At 39.6% G+C, this 19,214-nt stretch overlaps 1 protein-coding gene across 6 annotated transcripts in view; it reads right to left on the bottom strand.

The window, feature by feature from the left end:
* ARHGAP22 (Rho GTPase activating protein 22) overlaps nucleotides 1-19,214 on the bottom strand; it is a 166,608-nt gene that overhangs the window by 133,894 nt on the left and 13,500 nt on the right. For 4 of the 6 annotated variants that reach the window (XM_033001799.2, XM_033001796.2, XM_033001794.2 and 1 more), the window contains exon 2: nucleotides 3,687-3,886. In XM_033001799.2, the coding sequence (XP_032857690.1) occupies nucleotides 3,687-3,866 (180 nt within the window). In that variant the 5' untranslated portion in view covers nucleotides 3,867-3,886. Of the gene's footprint in view, nucleotides 1-3,686; nucleotides 3,887-11,757; nucleotides 11,834-14,207; nucleotides 14,217-19,214 lie in introns of those variants that run through there. The other 2 variants (XM_033001798.2, XM_033001797.2) reach the window with 2 other exon arrangements.

Raw genomic sequence — 19,214 nt, 5'->3', positions numbered from 1 at the left:
GGGTAGTGCTGAAGAACAGAGTGTCAGGGCTCAGTTCCTGTCCTCCACCTAATGAAAAGGTAAGACTGTGGAAGGACACAACGTAGGAGGGTACTTAGCAAATTTCACATGGACTGGTTTATCTAGTATGGTTGTAAGTTTTAAAATGAAGGAAAACCAACAAGCCAACAGAACAAGATAAACTTTCATCACCCTTCTGTCCCATTCCTATTGTCCTACATTTTGACTTTGGGGTTCACTGAAATTAGAAGACACACTGAAGGCATTCCAAAGATAATAGGAAAACACTGGAAAGGCAACATGACAAAATTGCAGATGCATCACAAATTATTCCAAACTGGTACAGAAAATTATCATACACAACATTATCTTTAGAGCCCAGTGGCCAGAATGTATTCTAGAAAATTCTGCTGTCTTCTAGAGTGCAAAATTCAAGCCCACTGCAGATGTACTAAGGCCTTTTATTATATCAAGTCAATACTGAAAGAAAGGTTAATAAATTAGCTGCAGAGTGGATTCTGTTCCTCTGGAAATTGAGAGGGATTGCATGCTACCTCCTACCCTGGGAATAGACACAAACCCAAAGCTACTTTAAAAACCCACACATATATTGACAGAGTTAGTAGGAGCATCAAAAGCTCTTTGCAGGTCAGTCCTCCCTCACCCCTTCCTCATGGGGACACCTAAGAAAATACTCAAGAAAAGCGATGGCTATAAGTTCACCTTCTAACCTTTGGCACAGCAGTCAGCCTTAATGGAGTGGACTGTGCAACTATGCCATATGGCACACGAACACACACACCTTCAACAGTACTTGATCCATTAAGACCACAGAATAACTCCTCTTCAGTAAAGCTATGCCATTCTCCTGTCAATAGATTATGGTTCCATCTTTTCAGCATTATTTTCAAGGGAAGAATATCTATAATTCCTTCTAAGGACCCAGAAGCACAGGTTTTCACAAATATAGGCAACACCCATAAACAAAAATATGTGGTTTAAGGTTTCTCATTTGAAACATTATGGTATATATCTCACTTGACTGTCAGATAAACAATAAGAATATGACCCTCTTCCAGAGTACATATAAATAATCAAGTAGGCAGGAGATCAATGGGTATTTCAGTAAAGCTATTGATTTAGTTTTTGCACACAAGCTTGCATGCCATACTTGATATTTAAAACAAATATTTAATAAAACCATGAGTATCTTTAGAACTGAAGTAAATTAGGGATTAATATATGCTGACAAAAAAACATCTACATAGATTGTAACAAAGATCTCCCACGGTCAGAGCTGTCTTCCCAAGCCATGTGGTCATGCCTATACCACTGTCCCTTCACTCTAGAGAATCTCAAACAATAGCTATCTACAGGTTCCAAAAGTATATCTCATCTGTGAGATGCATATAGTTCTAGATGAAGTCAGATGTGAATCCTAGTTTGCAACTGTTACAAGAATAGTCAGGACATGGTCCTGTATCATCCTATACAAATGGCTTCCCCCAGTGATAAATGTACTGCAACTCTGTCCCCAGAAAGGGACAGGGTTAAAGAAACCCTTCCCAACATGACTACTTGAGGCAGCTCCTCCTCATTATGTTCACTGATACAGTTCAGAACTGCCCAGCTACCCCCACGCATTGTATAGGAAGACAAAGTGCTAATCTTAAAAGAGCAAAATCCAGCTATTGCTTGCAAAGTCCTGAGCAACAACAGATTACATCATGAAGTTCAAGTCTCTAGCCTTTATACAGCAGATTATCCATAATTATGGATCAAATCCCTGATTAGGTAAGTGCAAGACATACGATGCAGCCAACATCCTCATATGTCTACCACGCATATGTCAGGTTCACAGGGGAAAACTCATTTCTGTTCTCACTCTACAATGAAATTTATAGATAACATTTAAGCACACAGCTATATCAAACAGTTTAATAATAGCATATAATGAGTGTGTGGATGGTGATATTACTACACAGGCTGTCATTCTGTAATGCCTGTTCTGACTCATCAGGAGGCAGCAGTACAGGGACATTGTCTGGTTTATTCAATTATGTTCCCTCTGTTCAATGACTCTGGTTAGAGGCCTGACAGTCAAAACAATAACTACATGAAATATGCTGCATAATATCCTACAGCAATTAAGCAAGCCCTTAGCTCAAATGCTGTAAGAATATTTTACAGGCATATTGAAGAGTAAGAAATTCTTCATCTCAGCTGTAAGCTTTATCCCATCTTGTAGCACAGCACACCCCTCCACTAAGTGTTGTAGATACAGAAGGGTTAGAGAAGCAGTAAATCATCTTGAATTTAGTGATGAGTCCAGACTGACAATTGCAATGTCCTCAGCTCTGCGTTTACCCTAGGTGCAGGAGCACTGTCATCTAGTTATAACTTATTTTAGAGAGCCACATTTAATTGTAAGAAATTGGTGCTAGATCAGCATCATGCTCACAAAAGGCATGTGAAGCAGCAAGAAGTTAGTCAAGAATTCCATTAATACTTGGTTTAAGAGAGACATAATTGTGCAATGTTCACTTTATTAAAAACTGTTTAAAATATTCACTACCACAAAGTTGCAAGTTAAACATCTCACCTGCCCATGGGAAGGTTGCATGATGACTGGTTATTACCCTTAATCACCAGAAAAATGCCCTAAAGCTATGTGGCACATAGTTAATTAGAATCTCCTAAATCTTATGCAAGAATAAATGTGCTTTGGAATGCTTTCTTGTACACATTTGTTGACCCACAGACAAACAAATACAGCTGATCTCAACTTACCATTTTAACTAGCCCTACCGTGCTTCAGTTTATTCAATTATCATTTAGTGGTTGTTATTAAATTATCTAACCACTAGCTGACTTATGCCTCTGCTAGCTCCTACACATTCTGATCCTATACCTTTCCTCTGTCCATTTTCTTTCACAGTCTACTTCGTGATGGCTCTATGACGCTGTCCAATACATATTGCACAGATTTCAACAAGGAAAAGTGCTCATTCATGCGCTATAAAGTCTAATTGTTTTAACAAGGGAAACTTCAGATAATTTATTTTTTTCCCCATTGAAGAAGGTTACATTGTTCCCCACTCTGCTATATGAGTTTTTGCTGTCAGACACGCACTCCTCCTTCCAGACACAGACAGCACAAAGCCTTGCATAAATTCTTTGTCCTCAGAATTTGCCTGGGAAAGTAGTAACTCCCAGGTGTATATAAAACATGCTAAAACACATATTAAAGACCATTCTCAAGTCCCGCATGCTGCCATGTAGCAAAACCTACATACTCTACCCACACAAGCTAGCCCTAGGCAGCTGCTTCACATTTCTGCTTAACAATGGATTATTTGGGAGACTGTGTGTCCCAGCTGACTAAACAAGGTTTTTCACTCCTGCCTCAGTAATCTGGAACTCCATAGCTCTTCCTGTCAAACTCCAGTCTCATACATGACCATATTAAGATTCGGAGTATTTGAACATCTTCTAACCTCTCAAGCTCTACTACTTGCCTAGCTAGTATATAAGTCTCCCCACAATGTCTCTTGCTTTTGAACCTCCTTAAGGGTGTATGGTTTTGTCTAGAATAGAGCACGATTGAAATGAACTGTCAATCAATGCAGTGACTGTGACCCACACAGAAGTCACAACCAATATGCCCTACAGCTCCCTAGTCATACCTGAGGTTTAGTTTCCTCTTCATCCTTATAATAAAAGAGCTGGTCCCCACGCAGCACAAACCACCGCTGTTGCCAGTTCTTCATAATGCTCCTTTGTTTCTTCAGCCAGCCACACTTCAGCACACGTTCTTGAGGGTTTGGAGAAGAAGGTCTGGAAGAAGGCCTAATCTGTTCACCCATCACCAAACTCTTTGACCGGGCTGAAAAAGCAATTACAGAATACATGAAAAATAAATAAGAACACACAGAGGTTAAATAGCAGTTCCGTATCTTCTTCTCAGACATAGACAATTACACACATGCTCCTCCTTCAATCAGGTACTTATTTTTCAGGGTGTACACTCAAGTTCATAATAGTCAAACACAAGACAAGTACTGCTTACTCCGGCAACCTTCTAAGTCACATGATGGCTCCACCAAAGCTCCACTGCTCATATTACATTTCTTTGTGGCAAGTCATTACTGCCTTCTAGTTCTACATGGGAATAATCACATTGCTGTGTCCTAAAGGGATATTTATGCAGTGAGGATGTGTAAGTGTGGTGAAGGGGGACAGAAAAGAAGGAAGAAGAGAGTGGAAGAAAATAGTCTCACTTCACACACTACCACTAGTTGGGTGATCAGCCAGTGAAACCAGCTGCCACAGAAAAAAAAAAAAAAAAAAAAAAAAAGATTCAAAACTGAGAAAAAAATCAAAAAGGAAATAAAGGGAATAGTCACATACAGATAACAACTGTCCAGAATTATTAAAGTCACTTCACTCCTCAGGGCTTTCTGACATTGAAGCAGAAAACCAAAATGGAAATAAAATAGACAACATGGAGGAAAAAAAACAATACATAAATCTCAATAAAGGCTTCATAAGAAAAGAAGTCTATTGCCTTTTCCTTCTTCTCCTTCCACATAACTGCAGAAAGAGCACTGAAGCTTGGGGCATTCAAAGCTAGTCTGGAGTAGCTGATAACATATATACTGCTGGCAGCAAGCCAGTCCTCTAGAATGGATCAATTAGATGACCTTACAGGTCTTTTCCACCTCTACTTCCTTTGGATTTATGAAGTGTGTTATAAGTTATTTAATCTCATGCCATTTTCCTTCATTAGTGCTAACATGATCCTGTTCCTTCCCATTTTCTACATTCAGCTAATTTACGGCACAATTTATAAATCATCCACTTGAAACAGGGCTACAGTTTACAGTCCAGTACCAGTAAATCTACAGTGTTAATGTAAGACATCAGTGATATAAACTGCTGCAGCTAAAAAACAGGTAATCTTCTTATTCAGGTATGCCTGATACACTGCAGCTAATTCAGCCTGCCATAATCTCTGCCTCTCTCAAAGTACTGTCTAGTTTTGCCTCTTTTGGGTTCAGACAATTAAAACATGTGGCCTTGATGTTACCACCTGACTCTGGTTTCTGCCCCTGGTGACTCACCACACAGTGATGGAACTGACAACATGGACCAAAGAAAGAAAAATAAAGTGGAGGTGGTGGTTGGGGAATAAAAAAGTAATAATAATAATTAAAAAGTCACAATATCAACATTAAACTTGATCTTATCTTCTCTTCCATGAAGCAAACTACAATAGAAAGGCAGATGAGGGACTGAGGTCAAGTCTCTGGAGAGCCTCCTCAGTGTAATCCAGTGAGGGGAAATTACATTGGTATCTGTGATAAAATCTACTTCGACCTTCCCCGTGATCTGGCAGTCAGGCCATCATGTTCTGCTTCATAGAGAAATATAAACCTAGCACTTTTACACACTAAACGCTTCTGTCAGCAGAGGGCAGATCCGAGTGGTACCACATCATCAATTACCAAAAAGTCTCAGTGATAGCAATCACTTCTATAGTATCACATATTCCCCTCCCCCCAAACCCTGGCTTAAAAATATCGGCTCACCACTCCTGTAACCATCCAGTAAGCACTCAATCTGGCCTCTGACAATTTACCAGTTTTACAGGCAGAAGACAGCATCACTTTGTTAGTCTTAAATTTCAGACTCAGTGAAAGCCCTGTCTGAAGGGAAGAAGGAATTTATTTATTTTTTTTCCATTTCTCTGAACTGCTAAGGTAAACTTTGCTACTCTCAACAAAACTGTGAATAACAGGTTTTGCCTTGTGCCTCAAGCAAAAGAAATTAGGTTTCAACTTATAATTATTTCCTGCTGCAAGAAATTAAGTTTCACTGTAAAATTAAATTAAAAAGTTGAAATTGTATAAAAAGTGCTGATACAGTATCATAGCTTTTTCAGAATTATACTTCTCTTATTTCTGGATTAAATACCTTGCTGATTTTAACCTGAGCTCATATACACGATTAGTCCTACATTAATGAAGTTTACCAGCAAACTTCATATTTGCTTAAATAACCGAGCTCTCCTCAATTCTGATTATTTTTACATAGCCAAAACAACAAAAAAAAAAATCTTAATATAGAACTCACTTAAAACCAGTCTTTGATGTATCCAGTCTTATTCCCTAAGTTTATTCACTGTAGTCTGAGTCTCACAAACAGGCATTTTCATTCCAGCAATATATATTAAGAACCACTTTTCACCATGAAGCTAAAATCCTATGCCTTAATATATCCTTTCCTCCCAACATAGTACCCTCTAGCAGATGATTCAAAAAAAATACCAAAACAACTTTGTCTCCTTCCCCTGTGCCTCCCTCCATCACTAACAAGAAATGGAGGATCCCTATTTCATACACATGTAGTAAGAAAATAGACTTTTCACATTTAAATCTCTATTTCAGAGGCCTGTAAGGATTTAGTTGACAAAAATCACCTCTGCCTCATCCCAGGCCACATTTTACAACAAGGATCAAACTGTAATCTGGTTTAGACTGTCCACATTCATGTTACAACGTCTGTTATTACAAGAACAAATATGTCAATAATTTTTGCTTTTGCAAATGGAACTATAATGTTTCTTCGGCAATATCTTGGATATTAACTTAACCAATTAGTCTAATAATACCAAAACCCATACTTCAGTAAGCACCTCAGTCATGTCCACACTGAGCACCTCAGCACTCTCCCATTTTAAGCATGCAACTCCCAGCAGTTTCCAGTTTTCTTCATATTATATAAATGCCCTCCTACCTCACTCCTCCTCCTAAAAAGAAATTAGATCTATTTAACTGGGAACGTACTATCTTTATTTTAGCATTTATATTGACACAGACTTCACAAAAGACATCAAACATCTAACTTTGGAACCCAAAGTATATTATCTCACATTTCCCCTATCATATCCTTTGGTTTGTACAGCTCTACCTTGTAATTATTTATTACAGTGAAGAGTTAAGGCTTTTGTGATTGGTCACTAGAGAATGTGTATCTTCATATTTTATTTTAAGCAGCACCATGTCTTAGTACATTGCTATGGTTGTTATTTCTTCATGCTGTCTTAGCTTTCCATTTCCTTAGAGTTTCCAGTCATGACTGTAATAGTTAATTTCATTAGGGAGATACTCAGCAACCTCATCTGTAAGTCAGCAACATGGATCAGATAAATAATTCCTTCTTCTAAAAATTTCTATGGCTATTAACAACATTGATGTTTATTTTGCATGCTTCACAGAATACAGTAATTGCATAGAGGTCAGAAGAAAACTTTCACAGATGAGCACAGCCTGCCTCTGAAGCAGCAGGTATCTCTGTCACTGGGCTCAAAATATCTGCTTTAATAATCTGATCTAGTACATCAAGCCCCTCATTCTTAATGGCAGATATATATTCTTAATGCTCATCTATTTAACAGAATTACAGAATCAGCAGAGCATAAGGAAGAAAACAAATCAATAAATCAGACTCAAAACAACTCAGCAAATACTCTACATGCTCTAGAGTTCTGATCCAGTAATGCCTTTTCAATAACACCACACAGTTTGATTTTGCTCTTCACATTTTCATTAATTGATTATTGATTCAGCCACACAGATAAGTTCTAAACATAAATCAGTGTAGACAGGATCCAAGCTTTCCTTAGAAAAAGGTTTAGGAATCATTTGCACAGTGCAGCAGTACTGAAATGCCAACTACAGGTCATACCCACTGAGAAGTAGGAAAACAAGGCAATTACAGCACAGCAAGATTACAACACACCAGACAGACCCATATCCTTGCTGCTCCATAGGTGGCACTAACAATGAGATAAGCCTGGTTTTTGGAACCATAAATCATTAGAAGGTAAGAATCAGAATCGCAGACCTTAGAAATATTCCCGTGACTGAAAGTGACACTGGCATACGGAAGTTCTCATACCTAGATGAAGATGAGTGGAAGAATATGAGCAAAAACAATGGGGTGACAATCAACATCCATTGTCCAAATGCCTGGGCTAGACTAAATAAGCTCCCCATCCAAAACCCCACACTTGATTTTTGTGTAAACTCAGATTATCCTAGGAAGTGGACAAACTAAATTGTATGGGGGCATGCTGTCGTTTCTTACAGAGATAGCAACCCCTATCCCAATCCCAACTCAGCCTTGTCTAAAGCTACTCTTTCTCAAGTTCTCTTCCTTGCCCCATCAACAGAGCACTGTACGCTTCTACCAGAGTTCCTCTGCAACTTGGATGTGCCTCCAAGCAATATAACACATTCCTGTTCTCTCAAGGTATCTATTTTCTACCCTAAGCATGCACATAATACATACAACTTCTCTTCCCTATCCATACCATTCCCACTTCCTGAGCTCAATCCTGCCTAGCAACATTATACAATCTCTTCTGCTCTCCTCCCACTCACAACTCTGAACACTACTACATATTTGAGCAATCAATAAGTACCTACTTAAATCAGGGATGTGGAAATCAATCAAGTCAATGCAATTCAATATCAATTAAAGTTGTAATCTTTTGAAATTTCATAGGCAGTTAGCTTAAATCAATATAGTCATTATAATTGACTCTGGCTGACAAACTGTCCTACAATGAAGGTACTTTGCTCTAGTGTTTCTTCAATTTAATGACACAGTGACACTACATATTGTTTCTGATACAGCCTTTTTTAAGTACTATACACAAAGAGAAGTGCTTTCACACTATAAGCAATATTCTCAGTTGTTTTATTTAATTCAAACTTTGCCTCAAAAATGGATGCACTGAAAACACGAGAGTCATATGACTTGGAGATACTGCATTTCCTTTCACCAAATTGTAGGAAATAAAATACTTGCCTTGGATTTGTTTTCAGTGTCCGTTACACATCTGTATTTCTGTTTGGATTTGATTGCTAAGATACCACAGCTAGTGAGCAGAAATGAAACCAAGACACTTCCTCAACACAATCTGAGAATTTAGAAACTTGAAACACGATAAGCAAAGAAATTAAAGGCAGAAGATTGAAGTGGTTGGTGATGAGATGTGTTTAGGCAACTAAAAGGATATCAGCTACAAGAAACTGGCAGGGCTTTTAGTTTCCTCAAGCCAAATAAAGTAGCAATCTGTTCAGAAACAAAGGGTTCTACACAGCCACATGCCTGCTCACATTTTGTAACGTGATGGACACTTAACCATGATCAGCAACACTGCTGTAACAGCAGGTTGTGCTCCATTACTTCTATTAAATAAAGCTACACCAGTTTATTCAGAACATTTTATAGACTAAGATGATGTGCTGTGTTCTTCTACTTTTCCTTGATTTGTTTTTCTTTCAGCCAAAATAAAAATATAAAAGGATATTTTACTCTGAAAAATAATTTTTCATGGCCACCCATCAGATATGGCTGAAGAAAATGGAAGGAAAAATAAATGAGTCTGGAAACCCATAATATTTTCTAAGTGAAACCATACATGCATTACACTGGAAGCAGTTCTATAATCTTACTGTCCAACAAAAGTAAAAGCAAGGAGGCAATTAGCTTTACATATTTTTGTCTAGTAATCTGTATTTTCTGCAATGGCCGGGATACTAGACTGCACATACTAAAACAGGTAGGGCTGCCAAGAAAAGATTCTGACAGTCTGAATGAGTGATCTGTTTGTACAAATATTTACTTGATATTATTAAGTTCCTGCAAGAACAACTGCATTCCCCAAGGCCACTTCATAAACCTGAAATCCAACATAAACTAGCATAATTTCACCCTCAGACTAGGGATGACTGCTGTTAGAAACTGATTATATATACAGGGTGAAATACCTTTCAATCCTTATCTGGAGGGCAGGTACTTTGGTTATAGATATTTACATATAGGTAAGACACATTCTATTTAAAAGCAAAAATTAAAAACAAACAAACAAAAAAAACCCACACCAACCACACTGACAGACTTCTCAGCAAAAACAGTAAAGACAGGGATGAAGGAAGATCTGAATATCAAGGGAATGACTAAAAAGCACATTTCAGCTACAAAGCACATCTATGGACAAAGAATTTGAGCCAGCCTGAAGGACTCTGACAAGAAATAAACGATACATTCTAACAGAAGATGCACAAGCAGCAAGAAGGCCAGCAACTCCACAGAAGTTTATCCTTGTATTTTCAAAAGGATTTGAATTGCTGCCCCAGGTTGTGGGAATATGTTGGGGTTTTGGCACCTGTCAGTGACTAAACCTTAAATTCTGCAGGTAACCTGACACCAGCTGTTCACAAGAATGTTCTATAAATACACAAAGCCATGCCAGTCTTAAACCACTAGTATTATATCATGGGTAGTGCCAAGATGGAAGGGTGATGACTTGATTCTTTCTGCTACAATAGACTGACCTACTGATTCACCATCTAGTAAAATGACATATTTTATTCTAAAAAACACAATGAATTGTGGGAAACCACAGAGAACTGTCAGCATTCAGATGAGGTAGCCTGCACCTTCTGTGCAGAACTGGGGAATTTGGCTAGGTCTATATTATAAAGTAGTAGAGCCCACTGGGTGTAGGGTGAAACAAATAGGGAGGAACAGCTGGTACTACAGACCCACCATCTACAAAACACTTACTTCAGGGGTTTTATCTGGATTGACCATGGAAGCATACCGTAGTACATGGAACACATTTTCATTCAGAAGTAATCCAAGACTATGCTAAAACACAAACCAAAGCACAGTAGGTACCAAAGGTCAGGAAGTCTGTTTCAAAAGCATACCATTGTTCCAAACCAAAATGGATGCTTATGTAGACAACCCTAAATACTCCAAATGAAGACAATGGACAGGACCCACCTACTGACCCAGTAAGCTTAGGCTAAGGACAGAGGCACACACTTGGTAGAACTGACAATAGATAGTGATGCTTATAGATATTATAGTATTAGGGACTAATAATTATAATTACTTTCTTCACCAAATAGATTAAGTCTCAGTTGTTGAATCCAGACATTCCCATCTCTAGTTTTATTGCTCCCAGTGTATACAAAGTAGCAGCATGGCTATGGAATAAAAAAGCATACAGAACAGCTAAGAGAAACTCTTGCAAAAAAGTCTGTGATAGGAGAAGGAGTATATAATTCATTTAGCACCCTAACTACTGGCTCTTTATTTCTCAACACTGAGAGTTTCAATGCTTATGCCTTGCTTTCAGTATTAGCCACTTTGCTACAGAAAAAAACCCAAACTCATGCAGCAGTATGAGTTAGCTTCTCTATGTCAGACTGCACAAAATACATCAGATCACAACCACTCCAATTTCCCTTCATCATGCTCCCAAACTTTTTATTCACTAACAGTGGCCTCCTCTCCCTTATAGAAATAGGAGGATGAAGTAGATTTACAAAGTTTGCTTCAGGTCATATTTTAAGCACAGCTTTCTCCAAGTCAATTAGTATAAACACAAAAGGCTAGGAACACCAACGTAATACTCTGTAATCTTGAGGCAAGGTTAGATTGCTACAAACTCCATGGATTGAACGCTAGTCACTCAAGTAATAATCACATGCTTCATTTATTTTATTTGTTAGGTACTGAATGGGACAGACAGAAGCTGGGCGGCCAGTCCATTACAGAATTATGCTAATCTACACCAATAGACTGCAGGTTCAGGTCAGCTTCATTACCAAGAGAGATTACATATTTTTTATTCTCAGAATACAGGGGTGGGGGAGTCAAAGATATTCTTACCTCTTCTTCTTGCTGATCATGAGTAAACTCTGTAACTAGCATGTTAGAGCCTCAAATTCCACCTGTTGTGCCTTTTGTTATTGCAAAAATCAGAGTTATAGACCATACTGATAAGCAGCCCAAGTACTGAAACCTGCTTCCAGCAAAAGACTGTACTTTAATTTTCAGGTCCCATTGTCTCCACCATCCTCTGATACTTCCCAGCTGGACCCACTGCAGACTATTCAGAGAACAGATCAGCACTTAGGTCATAGCCATTTGGTGTGTCACTTTAAAGCATGCCCACTTGTCACACACAATGAACTACAAGCACACCCAAGCACCAGCTCTCCACTCCCACTGAACCTTAGCAGAATCTCCTGAAAGCTGTACATCTTCTCCATCTGGTTGGTTAGAACTGCCTACCTGAAGGCATCTCTGCAGCTGGCAATGCTCTGTAGTCCCATGGGCAACCACGCTGAGCTACAGTTCACTGCTGCCAGAAGAGGGAAGTCTTACTCCCTTCTCCCTACAACCACACTGCTCTACCTACTGCTGATGCATCCAGCCTTACGTTCCAACTCTTCACTGACAAAGTGAGACCTTTACAGAAGAATAGTTACTGACTAGAATGGCAGAAAGTTATTTCAGATTTTTTTCTTCCTAGCAGGAAGTCTAGCTTTTAGTGAGTCAAATCAGGTCAAAAGAAAAACAGAACGAATAACTTACACTCCCTCCGTAATCAGCAAAAGCCTCTTGCAATCCTCACCTTAGAACCAACATATACAGCTTTCTTGTCATTTAGCTCCTTATACCATAGGTTTGCTCTTTAAACTTCAATACCAGTTTACAGCATGACTATTTTACTGAAGCATAAATAATTCGTAACACCTGCGTTTAAGAGGAAGGATATTACAAGTAACTTTTTTCAACTGCAGCAAAGACCCAGTATCTCCTCTCTTTATCTCTTCATAAAGACCAATTTACTGCCTTTTGTGCACAAGGGACACACCAAAAAGCTCTGTGGAAGGAACATACATTAGAAGGACTATCAGCAGTAGCTTCCGTCCCTCGCATTAGTTTTAAATAACTTTCAGGCCTGGGCAGAGTCTAGGCATAGATCCCTTCCTCTTCTAGCTCACCAGATAGCTCATACTGCCACCTCATCAAGGGGTTTCCCCTTTGACCACAGCATGCAAGTGCCTTTATCATTGCCTCAAACTACCTATACCCATAACACAGGGGGCTGGAGAAAACAAATTAAGCTGTTTATGCTGTTGTGCTTGCCTGTTGGCTACCATGAATGGAAAGGGAAAGCCATCAAGTAAAAAAGTCATTCTGGTAGTAACCTTGCAATGAAGAGGAATACCTTTGCGTAGGTGCTAAAAGTAACAGGTGACTGTCCTCTCAGGTGAGAGGTGTTAGCATTTGTACTGCTTCCACTGTGCTCTTCACAACCCCACCAGTTTCACCCTGAACTCATTCAGTGGGTGTTTTACAAGTAATTTGAGAGCCTATAGCTTTTTCATTTTTTAATATTTGATTTCCTCTCCACAAGTTCTCTTCCCAGCAACCCAGCTACCCTTTGAGCTGAATTACTGCTTTTTCTCAAGGCCCCTTCCCCTCCCCAGGGGGTGAGGCCATGGCTCATTATTTCAAGTTCAGATTGCATGTGTTGAATAAGCTGGTGTCTGCCCACGAACTCTTCAGGGCATTTCCTAAGAAGAGTGATTTCCTGCTGGAGCCTTCAGGCAGGGACAGAAAGCTGCTATTGCCAAGAGCAGCACTCACTTCAGAACACACCATGAATCCTATGTGGAAAGAAAAGGGCATTTTTTACAGAGTTGATCACACCTTTGAACAGTCCAGGTCCTTTTTCATGGGACACATCACAAAGCAACAGTGGGAATCTGAATCTGCCTCTGGAGGAATCCCACAAATACCACTTTCTGACCCCTTCTGTATATGCACATGGACACTGAACCAGGACAACAGAGACAAAGTAATTATAGCATACAGCTGATAACGCAACTCACTGCCACACAGCCCTGCACCAAAGCAGAACAGTGCTAGGAGACAAATGTGGTACCAAAGGGCAGAATTCCCTGCTTCATTCAATTCCATAGGGCTGCACATGAGAAGGGACACCTAATTCCCTCCTCTGCCATGATTTACCCCCTAGACTGGGTCTATTTCTTCCCATTGCCTTCAGGCCAGTTACTCCAGCAGTGCACCAGCTCCAGCCCCAACGCCTCTCTCCACAACCCCTGTACCCTTGCCTTCGGATTTTAAACTCAACCCAGCAGCTTTATCTCATGTTCCTCCAAAGCAAAAAGATAAAACCCAGACCCACACCACATGCAGGGTGACTGCCTTCTCCCCTCCAGTGCTTCACAGACTCCTTCCTCCACCAGCTCACAAACTACAAACCATATTTACCAGCACTTCATCTTAGCCTTTTACCCACATACCTTTCCAGAGCACAGCTTCTGAAATGGCCTCTCATGCCTTAAAGATTCACTCATTTAAGGAAGGGGGGTTAGTGAACCTCCCTCTCGCAGCTGGGCTCCTCTTTAACGGTGTCTCTGCTATGCCAGCTGCATCTAGTCACACTGATTGTTCGTTGCCCTGGGGGCTGGTGTGCTCCCAGCAATGTTGGTGGGCTTTCAAGGACTGAAGGAAGTGTTTGGAAGAGTTCACAGTTCCAGGGCTGTTTACTTTGGTTCCAGGAGTAAGAAGTTGGGTGTTATTATTTCCCTGGTAAGCTGGAGGTGTCAAGATGCTGGCCTCCCACGTGCTCTGGGGTAGCTGTGTGCATCATCAGGCCCTCAAAGCAGAATGGCGGCATGAGGCTGTGGGGGCATTGTGCTTCTCTTTGCAGAGCTAAGAGGCTGCAGGTCCTAAGCTGTGGTTTGGTGAGGGGGAATAAACAAACGGGAGAGTTCCCCTTTTCTGCCTTTCACTGGCCAGTAAAAGCAGGGTTCTTCACACAGCATGGTTTTGAAGGGAATACTGCCTGAGGAGCTGACTGTACTGAGCAGTCTCTGAGGTCCAGGACTTGCTCCAGCAGCATGGTGCTGGCCTTTGCAGGAATTGAGGGGGAAGGTGCTACCAGTTCTCCCCTAATGCCAAAGGAAAATAGAAACATGACAGTGAACTGTTGTGCACAGGGCAATAGGATTGCCTCCTCCCTCTGGAGGGCTTGAGTAGCCAGAAGTTGGAGGATGATGCCCTTAGTAAACAGAGAAGTCTGAGCTCACTTAAGACTCTTTGACTGCCTCTAGTCCCTATGAAATGTATTTATTTCACTGTTTCTAATTCCTTCCCTCTGCAATAACCCTTCTCACAAACTGAGTTTCACACTGTTTCTTTTTCTCCTTTTTGTTTAAAACTTCTTTAACTACTGTTTCTTGTTCCCTTGCTGGACCTCATCTCAGCTCCGTCTGTTGTACATATTGTCCTGCTACCTGAGCCTGCTCCTGGGGTTGTGGGGTTGCCTCTTAGATGAGATCCAACTGCAAACTAAGTGCATCAGTGATACTGAAGAATTATTAACCAGTCAAGCAAAATATGACTGTGAACAAGCAACATCTAACAGAGGCAGAGGTCACCTTCACTGATCTAAAACTGCCTAATGGATGTTTCTTTAGATGTCACTCATCATCATTAAAGCTTATTCCTGAGCCTGGAAAACTCAGGATAGATGAGAACTCCTGGAAGCCATGACTGGTTGATAGCCTTCTGCTGTGATTAAGACTGTCTTGAAGAAGTGATTAATAATGTAATTTCCTTTAGATAAGAAATCTCTAGAGGGTTGACCCCAATCATCCTATGTTTCTGGTACAGGAAGAAAGTTCCTGGAGGCATCCCCCACAATTTCATACCAGTATGTTCATCCTATTATGCTGATGCCTTCCATTGCTCAAAAAATAAAGCTGCAGTGTTGCATTTATATGTCTAAGATGTTCTTAACTTGTGAGTCGGATGTGTTCTAATGACAGAAAATGTCCAGTGAAAAGCTGTTGAATATGAAGGAAGGATAATCCAGTATTTTTTCATGTACACTAAACTTGGGGAAACTTGTTTCAAGTGCTGGCTCTGCCTTGGATTTCATATGTGGCCTAGGGTCTTCCCCTAATCCACAGAACATAAATGTTACCTGTGAAATGTGTCATGTGTAAAGGAAAATAGATTTTGAATTGTTAAGTTCTGAGATACTGTAGTAGTGAATTGTCAGCCACCTAAGTAATGGATTAACATAAAATTATCAGTTCTGAATACAAATGTCTTGTGATTCTGACAACTTCAGAGATGTCTAAATTAGCAAATAGTGCAAATCATTAGGAGTGGATCTGTTAGTTAATGGCAGGGAACCAATATCCATACTACACATGCATTATAGGAATCTCTGTTTTAGTCTAGTTCTATTCTGATCCTATTGACTGGATTAGTGGCTGGAGACCATTAGGTGCACTCCTGAAAATATCTTCCCGCCTAATTTAACCCAAAAGGAATTCCAGTTTGTTTATTCTGAGACTGTTTTATACCACAATCAAAGTACAGTACGTGAGTAGAATTAGATTTGTTTCAAAAGCCCACTTCTAACCCTAAAATGCTCATGTAGATTCCAAAGTGTACTACTGTAATGTTCATAACTGTAATTTGCTTTTGTATTAAATAATATGCTTTCAGTCTGAAGAATTAAGGAAGTCTGGATTTCTTTTGATTACTGCCTTATATCCTTCTACCACACAAGCCCCAGTTCTTCTATACATTCCTCAAACTTGCATAACGCTATCTCTTCAACTTCCTAAAATGCCCAGTTCCTTCCACATCCCTGACAACCAATACATTCTTACATCCCTTAGGTTTTTGGCTGACTTGAATATATGCGTGCTCTTACAAGACAGCCAATATGTGTCTTTCAGATGGTCAGTTGGGCATTATCTTTCAGAACATATATTTCTGTTGAGTACTGTGAGACAGTTTTCCCTAGGTGTAAAAATATGGTTACCTTTCATCTGTCCTGTCACCAGTTTTCTTTAAGTTTATATGAGTCAAATATATTTTGACACTCCTTTTCTGCTTTCAAATCTGGTTGGATTTATCCAAGCAATTCAAAAATTGTTAGGTCAGAGATTGATAGAGAAATCATGTATCCTTACTACCATAAGGAAGCAGTTTAAATATAGGGTATTCATGCTCCTTTAATCAAAGACACAGAACTTTCATTAAAAATACAATGACAACATTGCAAAGGCATTGAATATTAAAACCTAGCTGTCCTCACTGCAAGCACATGAAGCTTACATTGTAAATATACACACTCCCAGAGGGCTGTAATAATACTTTACCCTCTAAAGTCCCTCCTGGAAGCATTACTATATACCATCCTTAGAAACGTTTTAAGTATGCTAAAGCTCACTTCTCATTAAAATTGAATTACGACAAGTTTCAGAGAAGGAGAAAAGAGAGAGGGAAATAACTCTGTTCTACTACCAATGTGCTGAAGGATACCTGAGGTAAAACCAGTTAATCTGCAGCAGGCTAGCTAGCCAAAACATCTCCCATCACTTTTTCCAGGCTCTAAGTTTTAATTAAACCAACAAACAAAATTTTAATTATTATGACTGTGAAGAAAATTTTCAACATACTGTAACATATTTATGAGCATGCCACAAAGAGAAATAATAGGTCAAAAAAGTAGAGGCAACTGTGTAATGTCAGACATGCATTAGTACAAACTCCCAGTAAGGAGAGAAGGTTTATTCTTAGCACATATACAAATGTGACAGACTGTGCTGAAGACAGCAATACTGTAGAGAATCTATCATATCAGCAGGTTAAGTCTCTTGCTATGGAGGGCAATCCCATCACACCACTTATTAAAAACAAATGCATAAGCCTGTAGTCAGTCCAGCTTCCATATCCTAGCACATTTAAATGCAACTGGGCAGGTATAACATGTTTGAGACTTCTCAAATCAAGAAGCAAATGCTTTGTTTCATTTTTTTAATCTCTTAATTAAAAAAATGAATTCCTTGAGATTGAAGAATATAGTCTGAAAACTGCCTTCCCTGCTCTCCATACTGAAAGTTCTCTAGCCTCCACCCTGGAAGGCAGTATTTCTATGTCCCATCACATAGAAAGAATGTGAAAATAGATGTTTTCCAATGCAGTCACTTATTTCAGAATCTGGTACTCTGCCAATTGCTGTACATAAACCACTGTAGATGAAAAATAATGCAAAATCCATTCAGGCCTAGCCAGGATGAATGATTTTCCAGAAGGCCCATTTATGCACATGAAGATTTTCAGTCTGTAAGATTTTACACCTTCTTAGGTCTTATGAAAACGTAATGTATCTCTGAACGCGTGTTTGAGGTACAGATGCAAGTTTGCTGATGGAACAACAAGGACTTCATTACACTTGACAGTTACCTCTAATACAGCAAATTATCTTTGTTCTCTACCATACCTTTCACAGACACTAAGAACTATACCCCAGATGTCAGGCTCAAGTACAGACTCAGCATTTTCAAACGCCTGGATGTCTTTAAAGCCAGGAGCTTTCTTAAGGACCATCCATGAGTCAAACAAAAATGACAGCATCAGACATCACAAATAAAGGTTTAAAGGTACATTCTCAGCAGAGATTTGGAAACACAAGGGGAGTTGATGAAGCATTCCTATTTGTATAGATGCAGGGAGCCTGAACCAAAGAGCTAGACATGCACACAAGGTGTTTTGAGTAATTCAGTCACAAGAAATCCACACCAAATACATGAAAATCTCTAGGTTCACCTTTACTGCTACCTCCTATTACACTCAGGTGTCCCTTCGTTGTCCATTCTCTTCATTCTGTCTGCTCAGAGAAGTCACACTGCCTCCTGTACACAACTAAAGCCTCAATGGCAGAGATAACAGCCTCTACTCTGAGAAGTCAGCCAACTTCATGCAGCAGCTTGAAGCAGATCTTCTGCCCTTGTTGATGCTTACTGTCGGCAACAGATTCTTGCAGCCTTTTAAATATTTTGCTTGCCCACCATCTACCACCTGTACCTTCATTAGGAATTCCAACTAAGAGTCCAGGGAGCATAAACTACGATTTCACATTCAGCTCAGTCTTGCAAGGCAGGACACTTACCTTCAAGAAGCATTCAGCATCTTCAGCAGTGCCTGTTTACAGATTCTGTGAACAAGAGCTATAGAAGAACCTTGCAGTATTAGGTATGACTTGGTAACCTTTGTAAGAGGTTAACAGTGCTCTGCCATGCATTGCAAAAGTAGGAAAAATCCTGAAGTTTCAAAAGCCATCAAGCCAGTTCTTTTCACGACTTCTAAATTCACTCAGAAATAAACCTACCACTGCACAATTAATGAACCAAACAGAACAAACCCTGAGAGAATGACATATATCAATATAAGTTGAAATTGAATCACACTAGTTTGTCTCCCAAGCATCAGTAGCCCACAGC

The sequence above is a fragment of the Tyto alba genome, unplaced genomic scaffold (assembly GCF_018691265.1).
Source record: "Tyto alba isolate M040663 unplaced genomic scaffold, T.alba_DEE_v4.0 Super-Scaffold_1, whole genome shotgun sequence".
Lineage (NCBI taxonomy): Eukaryota > Metazoa > Chordata > Aves > Strigiformes > Tytonidae > Tyto > Tyto alba.
This window is presented reverse-complemented; position numbering and strand designations above follow the sequence as displayed.